This window comes from Lacerta agilis, chromosome 2 (genome assembly GCF_009819535.1).
Source record: "Lacerta agilis isolate rLacAgi1 chromosome 2, rLacAgi1.pri, whole genome shotgun sequence".
In the NCBI taxonomy this organism is placed as follows: Eukaryota; Metazoa; Chordata; class Lepidosauria; order Squamata; family Lacertidae; genus Lacerta; species Lacerta agilis.
The window spans coordinates 72,965,076-72,988,619 of NC_046313.1; the positions used below are offsets into that span (position 1 = coordinate 72,965,076).

The 23,544-nt window shown below is 37.8% G+C and overlaps 2 protein-coding genes across 4 annotated transcripts in view; one reads left to right on the plus strand and one right to left on the minus strand.

Annotated features, from left to right (window-relative positions):
- The window catches only part of CENPP (centromere protein P), a 170,473-nt gene that overhangs the window by 68,162 nt on the left and 78,767 nt on the right, over window positions 1-23,544 (minus strand). The window lies entirely within an intron of this gene.
- On the plus strand, window positions 634-23,431 carry ASPN (asporin). 3 transcript variants are annotated; one of them, XM_033140760.1, is made up of 9 exons: window positions 634-804; window positions 3,642-3,730; window positions 7,509-7,795; window positions 8,579-8,691; window positions 10,946-11,159; window positions 13,962-14,072; window positions 19,139-19,232; window positions 20,853-20,991; window positions 21,853-23,431. In XM_033140760.1, the coding sequence occupies exons 3-9, from the start codon at window positions 7,528-7,530 to the stop codon at window positions 22,048-22,050; spliced, it is 1,137 nt and encodes a 378-aa protein (XP_032996651.1). In that variant the 5' UTR covers window positions 634-804; window positions 3,642-3,730; window positions 7,509-7,527; the 3' UTR covers window positions 22,051-23,431. The 3 variants fall into 3 exon arrangements, with proteins under 3 accessions (XP_032996651.1, XP_032996652.1, XP_032996650.1); XM_033140761.1 differs by lacking the exon at window positions 634-804 and having other exon boundaries at window positions 3,268-3,720; window positions 7,507-7,795; XM_033140759.1 differs by lacking the exon at window positions 634-804 and having other exon boundaries at window positions 3,269-3,730.

Consider the following 23,544-nt stretch of genomic DNA (forward strand, 5'->3'; position numbering starts at 1 on the left):
ATTTTTAAAATGTAATATGAGTATTTAAAGAAAAGGGATGAAAAGAAACTTGAGATTTTAAAATTTATGTACTAATGCTAATCATATTGCAATAGGTCAGGAACCCCAAATATGGCTATTTATAGACACCGACTGACATATTACTATTGCATAATATAATGGCATTTTTGTATTACACCAAAGTCCAATTGGGGCATACTCTGTCATAATGTCAACTATTTTAAAGCAGTGCTATTATTCTGAATTGATTTGCTAGAAAATTGCATTTTGATTAGTTTAAGTATTATGTTGATTTAACTAGAATCAGCTGTTGTTGTAATAAGTTTTTTTAAAAGTCTTAATATACACAAGGTTTGCTCACTATTATTAGTCTGATTATTGCTTTACTCAAGATATGTAACTTCTCTGCTAAGCCCTTAAAATCATTCAAATTATGGAAGAGACACTTGTTATCTGATTATTTTCCCCAAATGTGACTTCTGTTACTCTACTATAGTAATGTTTGCTGAAATGATTACCCACTGGGCCAATTGTTGCAGGATCTGCCAATAAGACCTGTTGTGCTGGTTGCGACCTGATGGAGGTGAATCAGCCATGGCTGGAAGAATTAACTGTGGCAACTGGGAACAGACAGGAAAACTCATAAGATCTCAGAATCTCATACTGTATTTGAGTGGAAATAAAGAAAGACTGAAAAGGAAAGGACTCACTGTGCAGCTACCAAAGCAGGGCTTTGCCTCAGGAAGGAGGATGAGGATCACAAGTGCAGCTAAACCTTGTCACTTACTATGACAGATGGCCCAGGTAAAGCAAAGTTTGATGGTACAATACAGGCAAAACTCAGTATGCTGAGCTAGAGCTTCACTCTGATTGGCTGTGGGTATGGCTAGCCAGAAAGGGGTAGAGACAACACTTCGAGAGGGAAAGGGAAAGAAAGGTTTGGTTCCTAGCAATGGATTTCATAACAGCATAACCTCTGAGCTGTATAAAATCCTGCCTGAGGGAATATTTCCATCCAGAGAAGCCAGACTCTGAGTGGAGAGTTAGCTTGAAAGATAGTGTTTATTATCTTTCAAGGGTATACAGCAGGGGTCGCCAAACTTACCCGGCCTCGGGCCGGTTCCTCCAGCACGCACTATTTCCGGCGCACTTTCGCGGAGCACCAAAAATAGCTTGTGCGCACACATCATTTCTGGCGGACTTTTGGGTCTGTGGAGGCCGTGCGCATGCGCACAAGCTATTCTGGTGCTCCGCTGACCCGGAAGTATGCCGGAAATGACACTTGCGCGTGTGCGCACAAGCTATTTCCGGCGCTCTGCCGACCCAAAAGTGGGCAGCTGCGCCGCACCGGTAACAGTGGGCGGTGGGGGGCGCTGTGGGCTGGAAAACTGGGTACTGCGGGCCGTATCTGGCCCGCGGGCCTTAGTTTGGGTAAGCCTGGTATACAGACATGTGACGAACAGGGAAGCTCAATTTTGGGAGCAGAGAAGGTGGAGTTGTGAGGGAATACTCTATGTCAGTGGTTCCCAACTAGCTAATTATTGAGGACCCCCTATTTTTCAAAAGCCAAGCCACAGACCCCCTACTTTTGAAAATTTTGATCACTCTATGGTAGTACCTGTGCAAAGCAATTTTTTGAAGAAGATGAGCAAAGGATTTTAGATATACTAAAAAACAGACCATAAAAGTTGTGATATTACCACAAATTGCCTATCCCCAGACAGTAGGAAAAACTTGTCTCCATTGCTCCACTACAACTGAATAAAAAAAGCAATTGTGTCCCTAACTTGTAAGTGTTCTATATCCAGAAGGCTTTTTATATGAGAGAGTATTCCTTATCGAGATGGTACAACTTAGCAAAACTAAGGGCCAGGCTTAGATTTTGCATAGTTGCACTTTTTTAGTTTTGTTTTTTTAAAATAAAGGCACACTCTGCATCTATTCTGGGCTGAGTCATGTACCCAAGAGACAACATTTCTGAGGTGGGGACAATATAGTGAACACACTACCACAAGGCTAGCTCAATTGCTTCAGGCTTTCTGGTTCCCCATATTGGTGGTAAAAATCTGCCTCAAGTAGGAGGAAAGGTGCAGGTTCAGATTCACCTACTTTTCTCTTTCCTGCATCCTGGGATGGGAGAATTACATAAATTCATGGAGATTACAGCTATCAATGGCTAGCAGTCATGATGGACTACCACAGCATCAGTGTCTCTCTTTTTTTTTTTACTATCAATGCTGTTATGTTACCATTTATGTTATCTAAATATGGATAATGCTTTGTCATTCTAAGATGCTATTAAGTGCAGAGAAGTCTTATTTTAAGACACACCTGTACAAACTACCCTGCTGTTAAATTTTCTAGTGAGTAGATTGTCCCCATAAAAGGAACTTTCCCAGTAAACTCATTGGGACAGCCACATGGAATTATCTTCCTTGAAAGGCTCAACATGCATTCTACTCTTGTTTGGTGTACTTCGTGTTCCCTGGGCATCTGAATGGATTCTTGACTATTTCTCAGAACATAACATAACAAGAGCCCTGTTGTATCAGTTCAAGGTCCTTTTAATCCCATGGCTAATCAGATGCCATTGGGAAGCACATAATGAATCTCCATTCTTTTCAATTTGGAGAACAGGGATCATGTATGGGAGAGGGTTGTTGTATCCATTCCCTGCTTACGAGTTATGAGAGCGGGAAAAGACCTTTCCCTCCTGTTTCATAATGTGCTTTTTAAAGTTCAAGCTATAAAATACATTTGTTATGTGGCATGGGAAATTACTATTTTAGAAACATAAGCTGAAGTTCCTTTGAGTGTTCGGACTTTGTTGACCAGTTTGTAGGATCTTGGGCAGTGTGTTTCCAATCAATTTGCTGGAGCATGCTGAAAAATCATAGTATGCTGGCCTCTTCAAACAATCCAGTTCAGTTGGATGTCCTACTTTTATGTTGACTAAGAATGTGTGTGTAAATGGAGTGGTGGTCTTTTCCTCTCTCTGCCTGGCAATCATTAGGTCAGGTAAGGGACTGTATTTGGTGCAAAACTTTAACTAGATGCATTTTGGGAGAAGGGTGTGTCAGCAAACTCACTATGCACCCCAGTGGGCACCTTGCTTGAGAGCCACTGTCATAGCTCTCTCTCTATATGATCATCCTGTAAACCAATACATAGCTGTTTATTTAAATACCTCTGCCTTCAGCTCTACTGATATTCCTTTAAATATAACCAACATAGAATAATTTATTTAATGTTAGGTTGTCCTGGGTAGAAAGATGTCTTCCTTTATGTAAGAAATGGCACACTGCAGAAATTTTATGAGGTGTGTACTTGCACATCAGAAATGGACTTGAATGAACCATATGGGGCTTGCACTGGCTTTGTGCCATGCATTATTAAGCTTCAAATTTAACCACATCTTCTGCTTAGACGTCTAGAATTAAGCTAGAAGTTTTGGCTGTGATACAAGCAGTGATGAAAAACACATGAGTAGTAACAAGTTTTCTTAACATCATTCTTCAGTGCTCAGATAGACTAATCTACAGCAGCAGTTTATTCAAGTATCACCCAGAGTGCCAGAAGGAACGGGAACTTTAAAGCGATTTTTTTTTTTACCCTTTTATTATTTATTGTTCATTTTACAGGCTTGAATCTGAGTTCTATATAGTAAGGAACTGGATACAAATTTCTCAGGTGGATTTTTATCTTTAGAAGAACTTGACAAACCAGAAAGGTATGTTTTGGTTTTTTGTTGTTGTTTTTTTAAAAAAAGTTTTCTCATTGTAACTTAACAATGTGCTTTTATCATTACTAATGTAAGCTAATTGACAACTGTTCAGTATTTTAAAGGATATATTAGATGATTGTACACTGTAGTAGAAATGCTTTTATGTTGTGAACTGTATGAAGAAGAAAAACAGGAAACCTGTACCTTTTGAACTGGTCTAGCATAGCACAGTTATATTTATCTAGGAAAATAGAATCCTATACAGTTTTATAGACATTTAATGACTTTTAAAAATTTAGCAATGTTTCCAGGCATTCAGAATCTGATATTTACAAAAAAGCAAAACAAACTAGAAGAAACTCACTGCCAAATAATTGTTTACAAAAAACATGGAAGCAGTACTGTATAAAGTGCCTCTTCTTTGATGTTTTGAACAGATGAATATAGTTAATTCCCCTCCAAGACATAGCAAGTCTCTGCATTTAAAAAATGTTTTACTTCCAATATTATACAGTAAACATTTCTGCAATGCTTCACCTTTATGCTGTAGATATTATAAACACAAAAGAGCTTAAAATGAATCAATTTCTCTGGGAGAATGTATGAAAGTAGATGCTATGTTTATAACTAACTCACTGCTCAGGATTCCTCTTTTCCTTCTATGGTTTCTGTTTTTGTGCAATGATTGGGGGTTACTAGCGAACACAAGAATTTCCCATGGCTCTCCACAAGGATTTAAATTATTTAGAGACAAGGTTGTGTGGGCACCCTGGAATTTTTAAGCACTTTTTAAATCTGCCTTTTAACCATTTAGAATACACTCCAGTGTCAGCTCTTGAAAACAAGTACCAAATATTTTAATATTATGGAACTATGGAACTATCATTTTGCCACTAGACAACTAAATGGTGTTCACTGCAGGTTTGCATACAACCCAATGATTGTTTTTACATTCCATTCTATAATTGATTATTTTAATATAATTGAGATGCTTTCCATCCTAGTACTTTTTATTATTTTGACTGCACCTTAAATAGTGCATTATTGCACATGAGTTACCTACTAATATCCTGACAGGCAGCATTTTAAAAATACTATATAAGGAAGAGCACTGACTGCTGCACCAAGAATTAATGTGGAAAAAGCACCTGTGTTCTAATCCTAATCTATTGAATAATTTTATTTATAAATATTATTAATTGGTGTGGCACCCTACCATTTATGCAGAAAGAAATTTATCAGAAAGTTTAGGGTATTGACTTGATAGTAAGTCACCTAGGCTGCAATCCTATCAGAACTTGCCTATAAGCAAGTTCCACATCTACTTCTTAGCATAGAAATGTGCCCTCAGTTTCTCATATTTTCCACATATAAAAGTTAATTTGCCTTTATAAAGGGGTCATTGTAGTTTTTCTTTGTACATGTAAACCAGTAGCTTTAGAAGTGCTTTTTAACTGTATACATACATTGTTAAAGCAAGAGCAAATCAAGAGTGTGTATTATTTGGCAAAAGTTAGACAGAAAACATATTCTGACTTCTTTTTATGTTTCATATATACTTGAAGCACACACACCCAATGTCTCAAATCAATCTAACTCAACTTTCTGATTCAAAGTTAATTATTGAAGTTACAACATACTTCTGGCCAAATTGGCAGCATGAAACAATGTTTCCCCCCCTTCTCTAAAATAATGATTTCCTGTGCCAAAATAAAATACTTAGGAAGTTTTTCCCATAAGACCAGTGGGCTTAATTAGGAGTTTTCCTAATGTTAAGACAGTATGTCAACAGCACAGTTTAACAGCATACAAAAGCTCTGAGGTCAGGGTACTTTCCCCCTATTACAGATGTTAATAATATAGTTAGGTTTCAGTGTTATTTCACTCACCAATTACTTGGTTCAAAGGAATGCCATGAGTTTTTTTGCATTTCCATCAGCCATTCAGGTTTTGTGTTTGGAGTTTATCATACTGTTAGGGCCGCAATACACATTATAACTCACATTTAGCTTTTAGACCATAATATATTTTTATATATTTTAAGTATACACCTAAAAATGTAAATGCTGATTTACTCATTGGGAATTGTGTCTGGCTGCAGTTTGCATCTTCATTATATGTGAAATTACTCTAACAGAAATGGGAAGAAATTATTGCTTTGAGGAGAAAACTGAACAATAGTAACAGAGGCCACGGAGTTTTATAGCAAGGAAGGAGAGGTATGGACAGAAGTTTCCTTCACACAGCATACATAGGGAGGGAACTCCATATAATAAAGTAGCAATGCTGCTGTCCCTGCCTCCAACATCAGGTGTTGCATCTTTTCTGGTTAAAACTTTGTGTATCCTAAAGTATGGGGACCTTTTCAGACAATCTGGCCACAGCAATGACTGCACAGTCTGTTTATTTAATTGCTTGCACTTCTTATTTGTGCAACTGTTAAAGAAACAGTAAGAAGAAAGTCATACAGACCAACAGATTTGTTTTAAACATTATTGAAGGCTGCTCTGTTTTGCTGCAAGGGTGCTTAAGTATATAGAATGGCACAGAATAGTTCCTTCAGAGAGGGGGGGAGGAGAAATGTATCCACGGATTCATTATAAAAATCACTTAATAAAGTTGTATCCAACAAAGTAAACTTTGTGAATGAAGGCTATGTTGCAATAAATGTGCCAGCCTTTAAAATGCCACAAGATTCTTTGTTGCTATAAGTGCTATGAATATGGAACAATAAGATAGTCATTTCTTTGAATTAGTTAATTCCAAAATTCCAAAGAATGAGAGTGTAATTGTGTACACACCCTCAGAGGGGCAAATGGAAGCAGTTCATGGAGAGGTATGAGAGTTTCGGTAGCTCAAAAAGTTCCCTTCCCTTGGTGATTTCACTTTACTGATTCAGCAAGAGCCCTGGACTTCTTCAGACAATTTAATACTGTACAGTACTGTCAAGTAACAAAGCACTAGTTTTAATCTTCATGCACTATATGACTGGCTGCAAATTTCAAATAATTCTACACCTCACAGTGTCATATTGGCCTTGTTCTCATGTAATATTAAGACAAACCATGGCATACAAGTATGAGCAACCCAGGGTTAAAAATGCAGCTGTGTTGCTCCTGCCACAGTCATGCTGGTGCTGTGCTATCTGGAGCTAAGTCATGGCTACCTTGAGCAAACCATAACCCAGCTCACAATTTGCCTACCCCAAACAAGCCACAAGCAATAAATAAGAACAAACATTGGTTGCAGCAAGACGAGCCACAAACCTGAGTTTGTCTGTAATGTATAGCCCTAGATAGAATGATAGCTGCAGGACCAGGGAGGAGCAAAGTGGCTTCAATATTTGCTCTGGATAACTGAACACTTGTTTGTTCTTGCTAAGCCAAAGTTTGACAGGTTGGAACATTGGATATTAACATGCAAATAATGCAACACAATACAGTCAATACCTCCTGTCCAAGGAGCTGTTCCTGAGAAGTAGGAATGAAACCTGAGCCACTTTATGTGCACATTGGCTGAAACTCTCTAAAGCCATTAGGGCAAACTCAAGGTCTTTGTAGTATTTTTTTTCCAAACCCAGGCTATGAGGCCATGAGTTCATCGAAGCATCTAAATAGGCCCCATTAAGGAAAACTTACATCCTGGGCAAATGCATTTTTATGGCCTGTAACAGTGAAACACTTCATATTGGAAGTACAAACTTCTAAGAAGAAGTTCCAGACAACAGCATACAAAGAAAGGAAATGCATAAACAAATTACAAACTAGCTTGTATTTTTTACTAGGAGTGTGTTCTCTGAAGATATGAGAGAATATGTGCTTCTCCTCCTCTTGGCCTTGTGCTCTGCTAAACCTTTTATAAGCCCTTCATACTTCACCTTCAAGAACATGATGCTCATGGATATGGAAGACCTTGATGACGACGATGACGACGATGACAAAGATGACGATGACAGAGATGATGACAATTCTCTTTTTCCAACTAGGGCACCCATAATACCCTTTGATTTATTTCCTGTATGCCCCTTTGGATGTCAATGCTACTTGAGAGTTGTACACTGTTCAGATTTGGGTAAGAATAAATCTGTGCTTTATTTTCATTGGATCTATGTTGTTTATTTGTAATACCCACACACTTTTTTGAAATGGCACAATCTGAAGGTGGTAATAGGTTCTCTCTAGAGCCTATGAACTCTAAGAGGATTTCCCAGAAATCGAGTTCAATAAAAGCCTATTCAGTAAATTAATATGTTAACCAGAATTATTTCAACAGCTGCCATCACCAAGGTACTGTATTAGGGTTATTTGGACACCTCAAAAATAAACACAAGCCTCGGGAAAGAACTGCTTTGCCATCTGTTACTTTCTTGTGTATCTCTAGCATAGCTTTAGATTAATCTTCTGCCTAATTAGACATAAAGTCATTTTTAAAAAGCATAACCATGCCACCAGAACAGTCTTTTTGTAAGAGTTCAGTGGGATCTCATCTGTTCAATTTATCAGATGCTACCTTGCCCATGTTGAACTCTCTGATAAAGTGAAACCTGATTCCAGGTTTCTAAATAGAGCTTCATCTGTTACTCAAACAAAGGAGAAGGGGGCACAATCAGCATTAGATTTGACTGATAGTTGGAAGGGGTGATAGCCAACCAATTCATATTTAGAGTAGACCCAGCAATATCAATGGGTCTACTCTGAGTAACATTGGCTATAACCAAAAGTTGGAATTAATGGTTACAAAACATTTTAATTTATTGCAAAACTGAAACAAACATTTCAGCATAATACAAACAAATGGAGATTAAAGGGTCTTTTGTTTGTAGATGAATATTTATTTTTTATTTCTAATTAATAGGTTTGACCTCAATACCAAAGAATATTCCCTTTGATACTCGCATGATAGACCTTCAAAATAACAAAATAAAAGAGGTCAAGGAGAATGATCTTAAAGGACTCACATCGCTACATGTAAGTTTGCTTTCTAGCATTCCTAATATTTGTCTCTATCAAGGACTATGGCAATCAATCATATGTCAAGTTGGTGTTTTCTACCCTGATATCCATTAACATAAAATGTATGGAAAGCAATGTGGGAAAAGATCAATAACACTTACGGGAAAAGTCAGTTATTTGTTATCTAAAGCACAGAAAAAAACACTTTCCATAAACAAAGTTGATCAATATTCCTTGTTTATTGTTTACCTAAACTATAATAAACAATACAACCTTCAGTTCACCATTAACTGACAGATCTTGGGTTGAATTCACCTAAAGAGTCCTGCCAGTAGAAGCATGTGCAAGGACTTTCACTAGTGCAATGGGGCTTACACTCTCTTCTCCCACTATGTTCCCCTAAAATTGGCTCGGAGGGCGGGGTCAGGAGAACCCCCAGAACAAAGAGGAAAGAGAGGGGGGATCGTTCTACCTGGCAAGCTGAAATTCTTGCACTGACGGAAAGACTGTCGTAGCCCATGTTGAATTCCTCACCTTATGTCAGAGAGCAGGTGTCTTTATATGCCAAAGTAAAGAAAATCTCACACATTTTTTGTATAAACTTTCCCGCGTCTTGGATTCCAGCTGAATGGCCAGCTGAACCCCCAACTAACAGAAAGTTCTTGGCCATATAAGAAATACCGGTACATTTTGTTTAGCCTAGCACTTGAATTATAAATAAATTGACTACAGTCTTTTAAGACAAATGAACATTTCATAGCTTAATGTAAAATCCTGTTGTTTACTGACAGCCAGTAGCAAAATATTGTGCCTAGCCAACACACAGCCTTCTGTTTAAATCAAACAGCACACATGTTTTTTTGAAATCTCACTTGACAGGACTGGGGAACTTTTTCCAGCCTAAGGGCTATATTCCTTATTGAGCAACTGCTAGACACATGCCAGTGATGGACATGTTTTACAAAGCCCTCTTGCAGCTGTGGTTATTGTTTCAAATGTCTGAGATTGGTACTGGAATCAGAAAAAGAAATGGAAAAAAACCACCACATTTTTAGGGTGGCAATTCTGCCAGACCAAGAAAGGTCTGTCCATAAGCACAGATTTCAGCCTTCAATTCTCTAGGAAAAGGGTCAAAGTTCCTCTTCCTAATCTGCCTCAAGTTCTTGGGAATAGTCATGCCAGGAGACTATTAGGTCTCCTGATTGAAGTTTCAGCCGCGTGAAACTTCAGTCTTACCTGATGCTCAAGGGGGAGGGCAGACATAAAGCAGTTCTGATTCAGGTTAGTTAATGTCCAGTTCTACTGGAATTTACTTAGAAGTTGTGATTTTTCTATCGCCACTGCAAAAAAGGAAGGGGGACGTAGGCACTATTTATGGTCAACCTGCTTTGACTAAGCCATTCACACAAACTTGCGTTTGAGAGGGAGAGTAACACTGGGAGTAGAGCTAGCACATGATGTCCATGAAGTTTGATATAGAATTTACTTTGGTGGCAAATGAATTGCCATTCCACCCTGTCAAATATTTTATAAACACCAAGCGACAACAGAGCTACATGGCATTTAATGCTACCGCTGTGGTGTATAGCATTCAGTGTTCTAATTACAAGATCTGCCAGCTGATTGGTAAGAGATGCACAGATGCACACACTGTGGTCTCATGGTTCAGGAGGGCTGTTGGGTGGTACAGATCCAGAGAAACTGGATCCTTTCCCATCTTAAGTACCACAATAAATATGGACCATAACCGGGATTCTGGGAAAGCACTGCCCTGCATAATTTCACTAAGCAGCATCAGCAGTTGTGGGACTGTTCCAAAATACCTTGCAAAATTCAGCTCTAAAGCTATCCATGGCATAAGACTTCTCTCACAATCAAACACAGTTGGGATACAACCTACGTTTTGAAAGTACATCTAAGTGAAACTAAATGTTAATTCTTATTTCCCATTCTTAAGTACTGATTCCACTCCCTCTTGTTACTTGTTACTCCTTCAAATCTAAACACACACACACACATACAGCCATAGCTGTCAACCCTCCCTGCTGTTTCCCAATGCTATAATAAGGGAACTTCCCGCAAAAAATGGAAAAGGTTGACAGCTATGACACACACACGTTTCATTTTGGAGCTTTCTGACGGTAGATGGTATTTTTGAATTCAAATGTGCAAAATACATATATGCAGTTTTTAAAAATACGACATCTTCTAAATGTGAGACGTAAAATAAAATAAATATTCTAACTTCATCTTTTCACATTTTGCCTAGGCACTTGCATTGAACAACAACAAAATAACCAAGATACACCCCAAAGCCTTTCAATCAACAAAAAAGTTACGGCGTCTCTACTTGTCCCATAATCATTTAACTGAGATTCCAGCAAATCTACCAAACAGTTTAGCTGAGATAAGAATTCATGATAATAAAGTGAAAAAGATACACAAAGAAGCATTTAAAGGAATGAAGGCTTTACATGTGTTAGGTAAGTGGTTTTTTTATTTTTATAAATCAAGCTGTTGCATAACACCAGGGGGAAAGTAAACTACAGTATTATTTCATTCATCAGCAATGTGATAGAAATCAGGGATTAAATGAGCCCTAGATGAAAGGAAGGCTCAGAAACAGAGCTGAGACAGAGCTGTCTGCATGCAAATGCAGCCATGGGGTTTCTGCTGAACAAATGGTTCCCAAATAATAGATTATTTTTTCTTAGCCCAAGCTTTGTAGGTAGAATTCTGATTCCTTTTTGACTGCCTATTATCTTCTACTCTACCCAGCAAATGCAAACAAAATAGTTGCTTTATAGAGCTGAGAAAAAACAAACCATCACCTGCACATGGGAGTGAATTGTGTGGGAATGATTTATTTTTCTGGCTACAGTTCACACAGAAACAAGGCAGACAACCCAAGTTACTGCGTGGTTCACTCATACATCCCTACCCCATCTGAGCAAACTGTTTGAATTTGTGTGTATTAGACCTTGTCCCAGCTGGCTGAGTTTTTCCTACTATGCTCTCCTGCTCTGTGTTACATGCCTAAGTGGTCAAACTCCCATCTGCACCAGGATGACAAATACTGAGATCATATTCCTAAGTGTGGGTGATCCTAATTTTCAGATGACTAGTTTGTTTTTATTCTTTAAATAAGATGTTTTAGAGAGGTGATTCACTTTGGGCAAGTAAGGTCAAGAAAAGTGTCTTGCCAGGTTACTTAAACATTTTAGAAATATGACAAACTGAATGTAAGGGGATAGTACAACTGCATTCCACCCTCACTGTGGAAGATTCTGTCATTTCCCAATGGAACAAACTGAGGAGCTGATATATTGCATTGTTTTCTTATAAGAATGTTTGAGGAAAGGTTTGTCAGCTAAAATAAAAAGTGTGAATTTCACCCTGGCACCCTATCTCCTCCATCCCTTAAAAAAAATAAAATCCAGGAAGGTGCCCTTCCTTATCACAGTCATATGGAGACAGGTTCTGTTTACTCCATGATGGGAGGCACACTGTACATAACCAAACATTATTTTATTTATTACATGTATATACCACTTTTATCTTCCAAGGATCTCATTAATGTGTACATGGTTCTCCTCCCTGCCCCATTTCATCCTCACAACAACCCTTTGAGGTAAGTTGGGCTAAGAGATGGTGACTGGCCGAAGGTCACCCAGTGAAATTAATGGCTGAGTGAGGATTCAAACCCTGCCTCCTCCCGGGTCCTAGTCCAGCACTCTAACCATTTTGCCACACTGGAACTGAACCATAGCTTTGAAAATAGATTGTGCTGTTTTGGAGGTTCCTGGTTTAAAATAAACTCTCACACTGGATAATTAAAAACATAAGCAGAACCCTGCTGGATCCATAGACAAGTGCTATTTAGACCAGCATCCTGTTTCCCACAGTGGGCAACCAGATGCCTATGGGAAATCCACAAGCATGACATAAGGGAAAACAACTGGTATTCAAAACAAAATAAAAAATAAAAAAAAACAAAAAACCCTTCAAGTAGCACCTTGGAGACCAACTAAGTTTGTTCTTGGTATGAACTTTCGTGTGCACGCACATGGTATCTGAATGCACATGCACATGGTATCTTGGTAGCTCATACCAAGAACAAACTTAGTTGGTCTCTAAGGTGCTACTAGAAGGATATATATATACACACACACACACATCCTTCCAGTAGCACTACATATATGTGTGTGTGTGTGTGTGTGTGTAGAGTTTTGACTATGGCAGACCAACATGGCTACCTGTAACTGGAACTGGTATTCAGATGCATGCTGCTGCCTAAGGGGATTGCAGCTTAAGGCTACAAAAGCAGACTTAAGGTGCAGACTTACATGTCTATGCAGAAGTTTCAAAGAGTAAGATAGCATATGTCATGATCTTGAGGAGATACAGCAGAGAGTATAAAGGACATTGACTACTCGAATTTGGCAGAAAAGTAAACTGAATCCTGAAGAAGTGTGCATGCACACGAAAGCTCATACCAAGAAAAAACTTAATTGGTCTCTAAGGTGCTACTGGAAGGAATTTTTTTATTTTTTATTTTGTTTCGACTACGGCAGACCAACACAGCTACCTACCTGTAAGTGAATCCTGAGAGTGAGGTACATTTCTATTGGACCCTTTTCTGCCTCAACACTAGGTTGCGCTGCATAACTCATCATAATGAGCTTCACCAACAACAGAATTAGTGAACAGACTTACATGTCTATTCCAAATTCCAAGGAGTAAGATAGCATATAGTCATCAAGCCTAGCAGCCAATGACAACCTTATTCTCCATGAATTTGGCGAATCCCCCTTTAAAGCCATGTAAGTTGGTGGGTATCACATCTTGTGGAAATTAATTATTTTCATCTTTGATAAATGTTTGCTTTATGAAAGGTTGACTGAAGTTTTTGAAAGAATTGTATGCAACTAGGAGCAAGTGTTCCCTGACTTTTTAGAAGCTTTGATGTGCATTGTTTTGGTTTTTGGTTGTATTCTCCTTAAAAACAATGCACGACTTCAATAATTTCTGCCATGTGACATGGCTTAATTTCTAAGCAAAGAAACACTGGAGCTCAACTTTGTCTGGGAGTCATGCCTTCATATGGAAGCCACAACCCATACCTATAAGTATGAAGAGAACATTTTAAATTTCTGAATGAAGGAAATCGTGCTACACATGTTTAAAGACATTCTTTCATTTCTTAATGCTGTACAAGCCCCGGTTGAGGAAAGGTGTCTTAAAAACTACAGCCTCACGAGCCACAACTGTTATTCTTTTGGCAGAGATGAGTGCAAATCCTATTGATAATGAAGGAATAGAACCTGGGGCCTTTGAAGGTGTGACAGTCTATCATATAAGAATTGCAGAAGCTAAATTAACCTCTGTTCCTAAAGGTATGATCTTTTTTATTTTTAAATCAAGTTTTTGATCTTACATTTTCTCATGTACATTGCTTTCTAATTTTGAGTTTGGTATTATGCTGATTGAATGAAAAATAATGGTATACTTTTTTAATTACAATGCATAATAAACATCTATAGTAATCCCCTCTTTTCAAAACATCTATAGTAATCCCCTCTTTTCAAAAATGAGATCTGAAAGCACTAACACACACAGGATTCAGAAGCCTATAGACACACCAGGGATCACCCATAGAATGGCTAAAATATGCAGTTATCTGGGCAGATAGCAAAAAACTAGGGAGCACAAATTTAAAGGATGTACATTTTTATCTTAAGTGCCTTAAAATTCTGAGAAATCCCAGAAGTAGGTGTTTCCTGAGGGTCACTACTGTAGCTACTCAAATGACTTTTTATCTAGGAAACCTGATCATTTTGAAATACAGATAAACTGATAATACATTATCTCCTTTCATGACTCAGGTTCATAGAGGTGTCACTGCACAGTGGCAGAGGGTAAAGCTGTAGAGTATCCAAGTCCCAGACAGAGGACTTGTCTGTCTTGTTGGACAAGCAACAGCAAAAAGCTGTTATCTTGGGATCAAAACCTGGGGCAATGTATTGTGGGAACTGGGGGCAAGACTAAGGCAAAACTAAGGCTAACCAGCAGGCAATCTGAAACATTGCTTCAGTGCTTGTTTGAAGCCAGCTGACAACTGAAATACTCCTTTAGAATGGTACATGTTGTTAAAGGCCATCCTGGCAGCCAGTCTTATTAAAGAGCCAGAATTCTCATTTTGAAGTGTACACTGACTCTAGGATTAGCACAGTGGTGAAGGCATGATGCCCAGAGCTGGGCCACCTTCCAGGAAGAAGTAATCAATATTCTCAGGAGAAGTCAATGAGGAAGTATGGTCTGTTTATGTTACTCTTCCTCTTTAAGCAAGGAAGAAACCTCAGCAACCACTTCTTGAGATGGTCTAGGCGGGAGACCACCTCCTACCTTTCCCAGGCTCTTGATGTCCCAGGAGTTCTCTTTTGCTGTTGAAATATCTAGTAATGAGCCAGTGATTCATACTCACTATGTAGTCACTAAAGAGGCAAACTTCTCTGACATTATAAAGACAACTTGAAGGAATTCATAGAACTCTACAGAAAATAATTTCCTAAACTAGTTATAACAACTTAGTGAGGGAAGAGAACTACTAGCTCCTTGTACCATTTTTGGGAAATATTTGCCTTCTAAATAAAAACTTTTGGGGAAAGCAAGAAATCCTTTCATGACATGCCATAAAACACAGGAAATCAGCCTGAATTGAAATCCTCTTTCCTTCCCAGTTCCTGAATGAACATGAGTAACCACACAACTTATGCATGTTTACCCCAAAGTAAGTCCCATTGAGTTTAGCAAAGTTTACTCCCAGTTACTAACTGTAGGATTGTAGCCTTAGGTGATCCTAAACCCACCTAACTTTTTATTGAAAAAACTCAGTGTCATAATGCAATGTAGCATAAAATGTTAATGAAAAAACATTACTTCTCCTTTCTGATTAAAAATTAATATTGGCAGGCAAACAAGTGTGAACAAACATTTTGTTTAATTTACCAACAAATGACCAGAAAAAACATGAATGCATACACTAGAAAAATATTAGCATGCTAAAAAGAGTAGGGAAAGAAAACTATTAGTTGGTATTTTCATACTAGTGTTGCCAGAAGTAATAGCACTGGATATTTAATATTTTCCTAAGCCACCATGGAAATTAGAAGCATGCTTGAGGTCATGGTACTGCACAAAAAATGATAACTAAATATAATAAACAGAAAGCTCTTGGAATCTAGAAGTACTCAATGCTTTCCATCTCTAATTTTAAAGCACACCACAGAAACAACTTTTGGCTATTCCCTGAATACAGAGGCCAACAGTTCTGAAGTATGGGTGGCTGCTTAGATTTAACTTGGAAAGCTATTCTGCAGATCAGCATGAAAAGAACACAACAAGGATACTATTATGCTTACAATTTCCATAGCCTATGCTATCATAATATCCTTGACAAATATAAAATTGCAACTCCTACATCCTTTGGAAAAATCCTACATGCGGTGATGATTATCACATATTTTTATTAGAAAAAAAATTAACTTGCTCATCAGCTGCTGAGAAATTGCACATAATGTCTGTATCTGGTTTTGTCCATTCTAGGAAGTACTAGGGCAAACTCAAAAGTCTAAAAAAAGATACATACTAAAATTATAGCATTACCTGTATGAATAAAGTGGGTTATGTGGGTATAAGGCGCTATGGTGCAAGATGCTGTCTGCAATGTCATGCCTGTATGCATGTAAAGCCACCCATAGACCTACTTTATAACCCTAGGACTAAGGAAATCCTATTCCTGCATCCCAGATTCTTCAAAATAGGATCTCAACAGGCAAGAATCAACATATTGTTGTTGTTATTTAGTCATTTAGTCGTGTCCGACTCTTCGTGACACCATGGACCAGAGCACGCCAGGCACTCCTGTCTTCCACTGCCTCCCGCAGTTTGGTCAGACTCATGTTGGTAGCTTCAAGAACACTGTCCAACCATCTTGTCCTCTGTCGTCCCCTTCTCCTTGTGCCCTCCATCTTTCCCAACATCAGAGTCTTTTCAAGAGAGTCTTCTCTTCTCATGAGGTGGCCAAAGTATTGGAGACTCAGCTTCAGGATCTGTCCTTCCAGTTAGCACTCAGGCCTGATTTCCTTAAGAATGGATAGGTTTGATCTTCTTGCAGTCCACGGGACACTCAAGAGTCTCCTCCAGCACCATAATTCAAAAGCATCAATTCTTCGGCGATCAGCCTTCTTTATGGTCCAGCTCTCACTTCCATACATCACTACTGGGAAAACCATAGCTTTAACTACACGGACCTTTGTTGGCAAGGTGATGCCTCTGCTTTTTAAGATGCTGTCTAGGTTTGTCATTGCTTTTCTCCCAAGAAGCAGGCGTCTTTTAATTTTGTGACTACTGTCACCATCTGCAGTGATCATGGAACCCAAGAAAGTAAAACCTCTCACTGCCTCCATTTCTTCCCCTTCTATTTGCCAGGAGGTGATGGGACCAGTGGCCATGATCTTATTTTTTTTTATGTTGAGCTTCAGACCATATTTTGCGCTCTCCTCTTTCACCCTCATTCAACATACAGGGAGATATATTTTCCATTTACCATCCTTAGTAAACTTAGGCTTGGCACTCTCACCCTAGCTTACCTTCAGATTGCTGTTGTGATAAAGTAAGATAAATTAGAACTATGGATGCAATATTACTCATTTATTTGTGAATGTTAAATCAAAACTATTTTACAAAAAATTGTTGCCAATTAATTTGGTAGCTATTTTAAACAAATCATGTATGATTTTTAATACAAAAACCATGAGTGTTTTAGAGGATTCACACAGGATGAAGTGTCTCTTCTAAGATGCATACTGACTGCTACACATGCCGGAAACATCTTTTTCTAAATAAGTGCTTTTCTTCCAAAACTACTATTTTAGTGAATGGAAATACAGCAATCCTAACTGGGTGAAGTGATGGACTATCCTACGACTTGCAAAGCCCTGCTGGCTTATGGTGGTTAGGTCAGGAGGTGAAAGAATGCCTATTTTTATTTTGTTTCCAAGACTGCCTCTGATCCTCTGTTTCAGAGTCTACCACCATCAAATCTTTCTGCTGATGTATATGTGACCTCCAGAGCATATTACACACACACACACACACACCAGCCCTGTGGAGAAGTATGATTGCCCCATTTTACCCCTTCTAGCCAGCAGATCTAGGGGTTAGGATTGCTCTCCAAGTCACTTATTTTAATTAATTGATAGTATGCATTTCTACTTAGAAGTAAATCCCACTGTGTTCAAAACAGTCCATAGAAAATGTACATAGGATTGCTGTTCAACAGTACAAGCCTATATATGTCTATTCAAAAGCAAGTACAGGATGGGTGACACCTGGCTTGAGAGCAGTACATGTGAAAAGGATCTAGGAGTCTTGGTAGACCACAAACTTGACATGAGTCAACAGTGTGATGCAGCAGCTAAAAAAGCCAATGCAATTCTGGGCTGCATCAATAAGAGTATAGTGTCTAGATCAAGGGAGGTAATAGTACCACTATATTCTGCTCTGGTCAGACCTCACCTGGAATACTGTGTCCAGTTCTGGGCACCACACTTCAAGAAGGATACTGACTGGGCACCACAGTTCAAGAAGGATACTGACAATGGTCAAAGGCCTGGAAACAATGCCTTATGAGGAACGGCTTAGGGAGCTGGGTATGTTTAGCCTGGAGAAGAGAAGGTTAAGGGGTGATATGATAGCCATGTTCAAATATATAAAAGGATGTCATATAGAGGAGGGTGAAAGGTTGTTTTCTGCTGCTCCAGAGAAGCGGACACGGGGCAATGGATTCAAACTACAAAAAAGAAGATTCCACCTAAACATTAGGAAGAACTTCCTGACAGCGACAGCTGTTCGGCAGTGGAATTTGCTACCAAGGAGTGTGGTGGAGTCTCCTTCTTTGGAGGTCTTTAAGCAGAGGCTTGACAGCCATCTGTCAGGAATGCTTTGATGGTGCTTCCTGCTTGGCAGGATGTTGGACTGGATGGCCCTTGTGGTCTCTTCCAACTCTATGATTCTATGATTCTATAAGTCCCATGGAGTTCAATCATGTTTACTCCCGGACTATAGTTTTGCAGTATAAAACTTAAGCAATCATTTGAACAAGATTTTTTTTAAAAACCCACCCTAATAATAATTTGACCTAGGCCTTTTATCTAATAGTAGGAAAGGGAATGACAGCATAGAAAAATTCTAGAAACTTGTTGCAGCAATTTCTGCACAATATTATTTACAATAGTGAGACTTTTTCTATCAGTTGCATTAAAAATAACCTCCTAATGCTAAAGGCAGAAGTCCTACAAATGAAACAGAACAAACTATTTTCCTCAACACAATTAATACATTGCTTCTTGAAACTCTTTGTGTCCAGCTTAAACACTTAATGTGTGTTTCTCCCTAATAGGATTGCCTTCCAGTCTATTGGAACTTCATGTAGATGACAACAAAATTTCTGCAATAGAACTCGAGGATTTTATTCGTTATAAAAACCTTCAAAGGTAACACTTAATATGGAAAATTCTTTCCAAACATTTGATATTATGTAAACATTTCAGGATTTTCTCATTTTTAAAACTATGAGGAATGGCGCACTGATTGAAACAACCAATATTTCCTAAAAAAAATATTAAGGGCACTTTGAGGTGGAACATTTCTCAAGTGATTCAGTGTGCCTGGCATCTGATCAATTATGTAGGAACGGGGCTAGTCCTTCGGTTCATTCAAGTGGCATTTAACATAGTCAAAAAGCTGACGTCATAGTCCAAGAAACAGGTCACAGCAAGCTGTTAAATTTCCACACAGCACTTTAGCCATTTCAGCTTCTATATGGGCATTGCTTAAGGAAGGGTGTAATCCATTTGATTCACTCAAATTAATTTAAACCTTGCTTTTTTTACTTCACTAAGATATGGACAGTATTTTGATTATATTAGTCTCTGAACTAAAGTGCCTAATCTTTATCTTGTAAGACTCACCACACATAAAGTCCTTAAGAGCTATTGCTAAGGGAAAAAACCCAGCACTGACCATGAACTTGTTTTGCTGTTTAATTTAATTAAATTGAAAAATATGAAGAGCAAATGGGAACTTGAGCCAAAGTATGGTGAGTAAGAGACAGCTTCAGCACAACTGAGAGAAAAAAGGAAGATTAATGACCTGGTGAATAGTAGTTCTCATTATTTGTTTCATCAAGTAATTTCAGAAGACAGTGCCCAGTGCAACTGATTATAGGAAGACAGGTTTACCTATCTTGAGAAAATAATAAAATGATTGGGGGGGGGGGTGTTGGAAGAAAACTCAGGGCAATGGCTACAATTCAGAGGGCTATACAGTACGTTCACAGAGTACAGAAACTGTTGTTTGAAAGAAACAAGTCAAGAAACCTGTGTACATAACCAAGCCTTATGATCTCAAACAGAATTGCCAGTTTAGGTTGCACATGAGGTCAGCTAGAGATTTGGATTACTTCCAGATGAGTATTGTTGCAAAAGAGAGAGCAGCTGGCTGAAAATAAGACATTTTTTTCTGTCCAGGGAGCAGCATAAGGAAGGCTGAGTTGCTATAGAGAAGGGAGGGGATGGAAGAAGCCTTAGAAAAATCCACTGTCCTTTCAAAAAACTGGATGTCTTATCAGAATGATTAGTTATTAGGACTCCTTCTGTTATAGGCATCAGATTAGACAGCCTATATATAATTCTACCTCTGTAATTAGCTCTTGCTTCAACTGAATATGAGATTTGAATCAGATGCTAAGTATAGATTCTTAACAGAATAAAGACTAATGATGAAAACAGAAAACAGTCAATATCCACTACAATGCTCTGAAACATACTTTTGTATACTTTCTAACTGGGTTTCTCTTTGCTGGAGGTATCAGCATCAAGGTACTACTTATTAGTTCTGCAAGTGCCCCTCTTTTCTCTAAATTCTCTGTACACTGCACAGGATTGAAGGAAGGGTAGGTCACTGGCAACCAAATCATGGGTTTGGCTAGTAAGTCAAGACTTCTTAACCACTGTTTCTATATGTTCATTTCTCTATACAGTATGTTAAATGGTTTCTTAGTGTTATCTTAAACCATATTGTCTCAGGTACTCTTTTTTAACATTTATCTTTAGGTTGGGGCTAGGAAACAACAGAATCAAAGATGTGGAAAATGGCAGTTTTGCCAATATGCCAAATATACGAGAAATCCATCTAGAGAAGAACAAACTAAAAAAAGTGCCTTCTGGTTTTCCAGATCTGAAGTATCTGCAGGTAATACACAATGCAGCACTTTTAAAATATTATTCTCTTCACATTTTCGTCCTACGTATTCAGTGTATTGTCAATCTATACAATAAATGTATTTTTTAAAATGTGTTGGATTCAGTTATTAAGCCCACAGATGGGGGCAGGAAAACCTAACTTTCTGCTCTACACAAAAAAGGAGCCTTTGCCCAAATTTCACTCTCCCTTCACCCCCCACTTAGCAGGGTCTTCTGACTCTTGGGGGGATGTCATTTTCAGGGGGCTCTAGGGACTGGCAGGGAGAAGGATGACAACTTCACTTTCCACCTGTCCCCAACTGTGTACACGTATCTGGATCCAGCCAAATATATTTTATGTTTTTTTTTATTTTTAAAAATGGTCAAGATGTGGGTTTAATGTAAGTATGCACTCATGTGCAGCAATTACTAAAAACTAAGAGTTAAGTCCCAGTGTAAATGCAATACTGCCTGACTGCCTGACATGGATACATGATCAGGAATAGAAGAAAAGTTTACAAACTCTTCCATTTTCCCCATCTCAAACTGGTATATCCACCCCCTTTTAATTCAAAAACTATCCAAAACTATTATTATTATCACCACTGATAAATCTGCACTTGTGTTTTCATTATCATAGTGACTCTGGCAACCCAATTTCCCCCAATTTTTACCTTTTGTCCTCAAAAAGCATATCTAAGAAGTATCAATATAAACCTCACTTTCCCCTTTGAATTTTAGATGCAAATATCTAAGGCTGCAATCTATACACTCTTACCTAGGATTAGCACATATTTCAAATCTTCACATGCAATTTAATGTAGTCATGGGATATGTCAAATATTTATTTTTTCTTTCTGTCCTCTTACAGGTTGTCTTTCTTCATTCTAACAGTATTTCAAAAGTGGGAGTGAATGATTTTTGCCCAACAGGAGGAAGGCTGAAGAAGACATTATATAGCGGCATAAGTTTATTCAACAATCCTGTTAAATACTGGGATATCCAGCCTGGAACATTTCGCTGCATATTAAATAGAAACAGTGTGCAGATTGGAAATTATGGAAAATAAAGGTGTATATTCAAAACATCATTCAAATTGCAATGTTAAAACCAGAAATATAATACTTGAAATCTGTTGAAGATGGACAACTTTATACTGTCCAATTGCTTTATAAAATACTAATGTAATATCCCATAAAATTCTTATCTTACGTTAAATTTATATATCTTCCAGAATAAAAGGCCTCCTGAACTCCTGAAGTGGAAACTTATCATTAGGTGTTTCCTATCATTGTTGTCTAAGCTATGTTTATAGACTTTTTTCTTAGCAGAAAATAATGCAAAGATTTGAAACATTTTTTTGATTAACCTATATTTTTTCTGTATTGAAAATGTATCCTGTAAAGGTATTTATCAGATTTCAAGGGGGAATTGTGAACTTTTAAGTTAACAAAAGTAAACTAAACTGGCTAAGAAGACATTTTAAAAGGTACTGTAGTATTAATTTGTTGGTAAAATACATCAGGTCAGGTTAGATAATATGTATATCTTTGTAGTAAGCTGAAAGGCAAGATTGATACCATACACTTACAAGCCTCAAAGCCTTTAGTATTTATTCATGTAGTTTCTCCCGAAAACTATATATTCTGTTGGTAACAAAGGTGTATGTATGCTAAATATTAACAATGTAGAAATCCTGTAACTTTTTTTCTTTTTGTTTTTAAAGGAATGATAAAATTATCTGCAGGCCAGTACAAATACACCATTGTTATATACTGTAAAAATAATTACTCAAGCTGGCAGTTTGGGGCACAGTTAAAAGACTTGCAGTCATAGGGGCCTAGTGCTCTGTTGCAAAGGGATTTTTTAAAACAAATGGACAGGGATTCCAAACATGTGCAGCATACCAAACTTAGTTTACAGAGGGAAAAGGAGTAGCCCCTGTGTGCACAGAGCTGTGTGTGTACACCACAGCCACTGGATCACTGTCATTGTATGCTGACCTTGTATTCCATATTACATCTTGAGTACTGTTAGCTTTGCTGAATCCATATAATGCAAAATGTGTTTGATCATGATTGAATAACTAATGATGGGACTCTATAAAAGTGGCTATCTTGACTATAGATTTAATGTTGTTCCTATAAACAGGAAGTTGAGAATTTAAAATTTCTAAATGGTGTCCATTAAAATGCTAGATTGAAACCTTTAATATTGTCATGCTGTTTCCTATTCAGTTTAACTAAAATAGTAATATTAAAAATATAAAACTACTTATTGTAAACTTTGCAGCCTGATTCTTGGCATGTTTTATCCAGAAGCCTGTCCAATAGATTTCAGTATGAGTTAATTTCTAGTATGAATGTCTAAGATTCCTATATTAGATTTTGAAATTTTACTGATTTCTCATAATCTTATTTATTTACTGTAGACTGTATCCAACTAAGTTAGAATAAAGCCACTGAAATCAATAGCCTTGATTAACTTAAATCTATTGTACAATTCATTTATATTAATACTTTTATCTAGCCTTTTGGCCTAATACCAGTATTTCTTCCAAGAG

Excerpts from the sequence above, each read along its gene's own strand:
- ASPN (XM_033140760.1), top strand. The coding sequence starts at position 7,528 with ATGAGAGAATATGTGCTTCTCCTCCTCTTGGCCTTGTGCTCTGCTAAA. Across the intron at positions 11,160-13,961 it reads GAAGGCTTTACATGTGTTAG|AGATGAGTGCAAATCCTATT; the intron begins GTAAGTGGTTTT and ends TTCTTTTGGCAG. Across the intron at positions 14,073-19,138 it reads ATTAACCTCTGTTCCTAAAG|GATTGCCTTCCAGTCTATTG; the intron begins GTATGATCTTTT and ends TCTCCCTAATAG.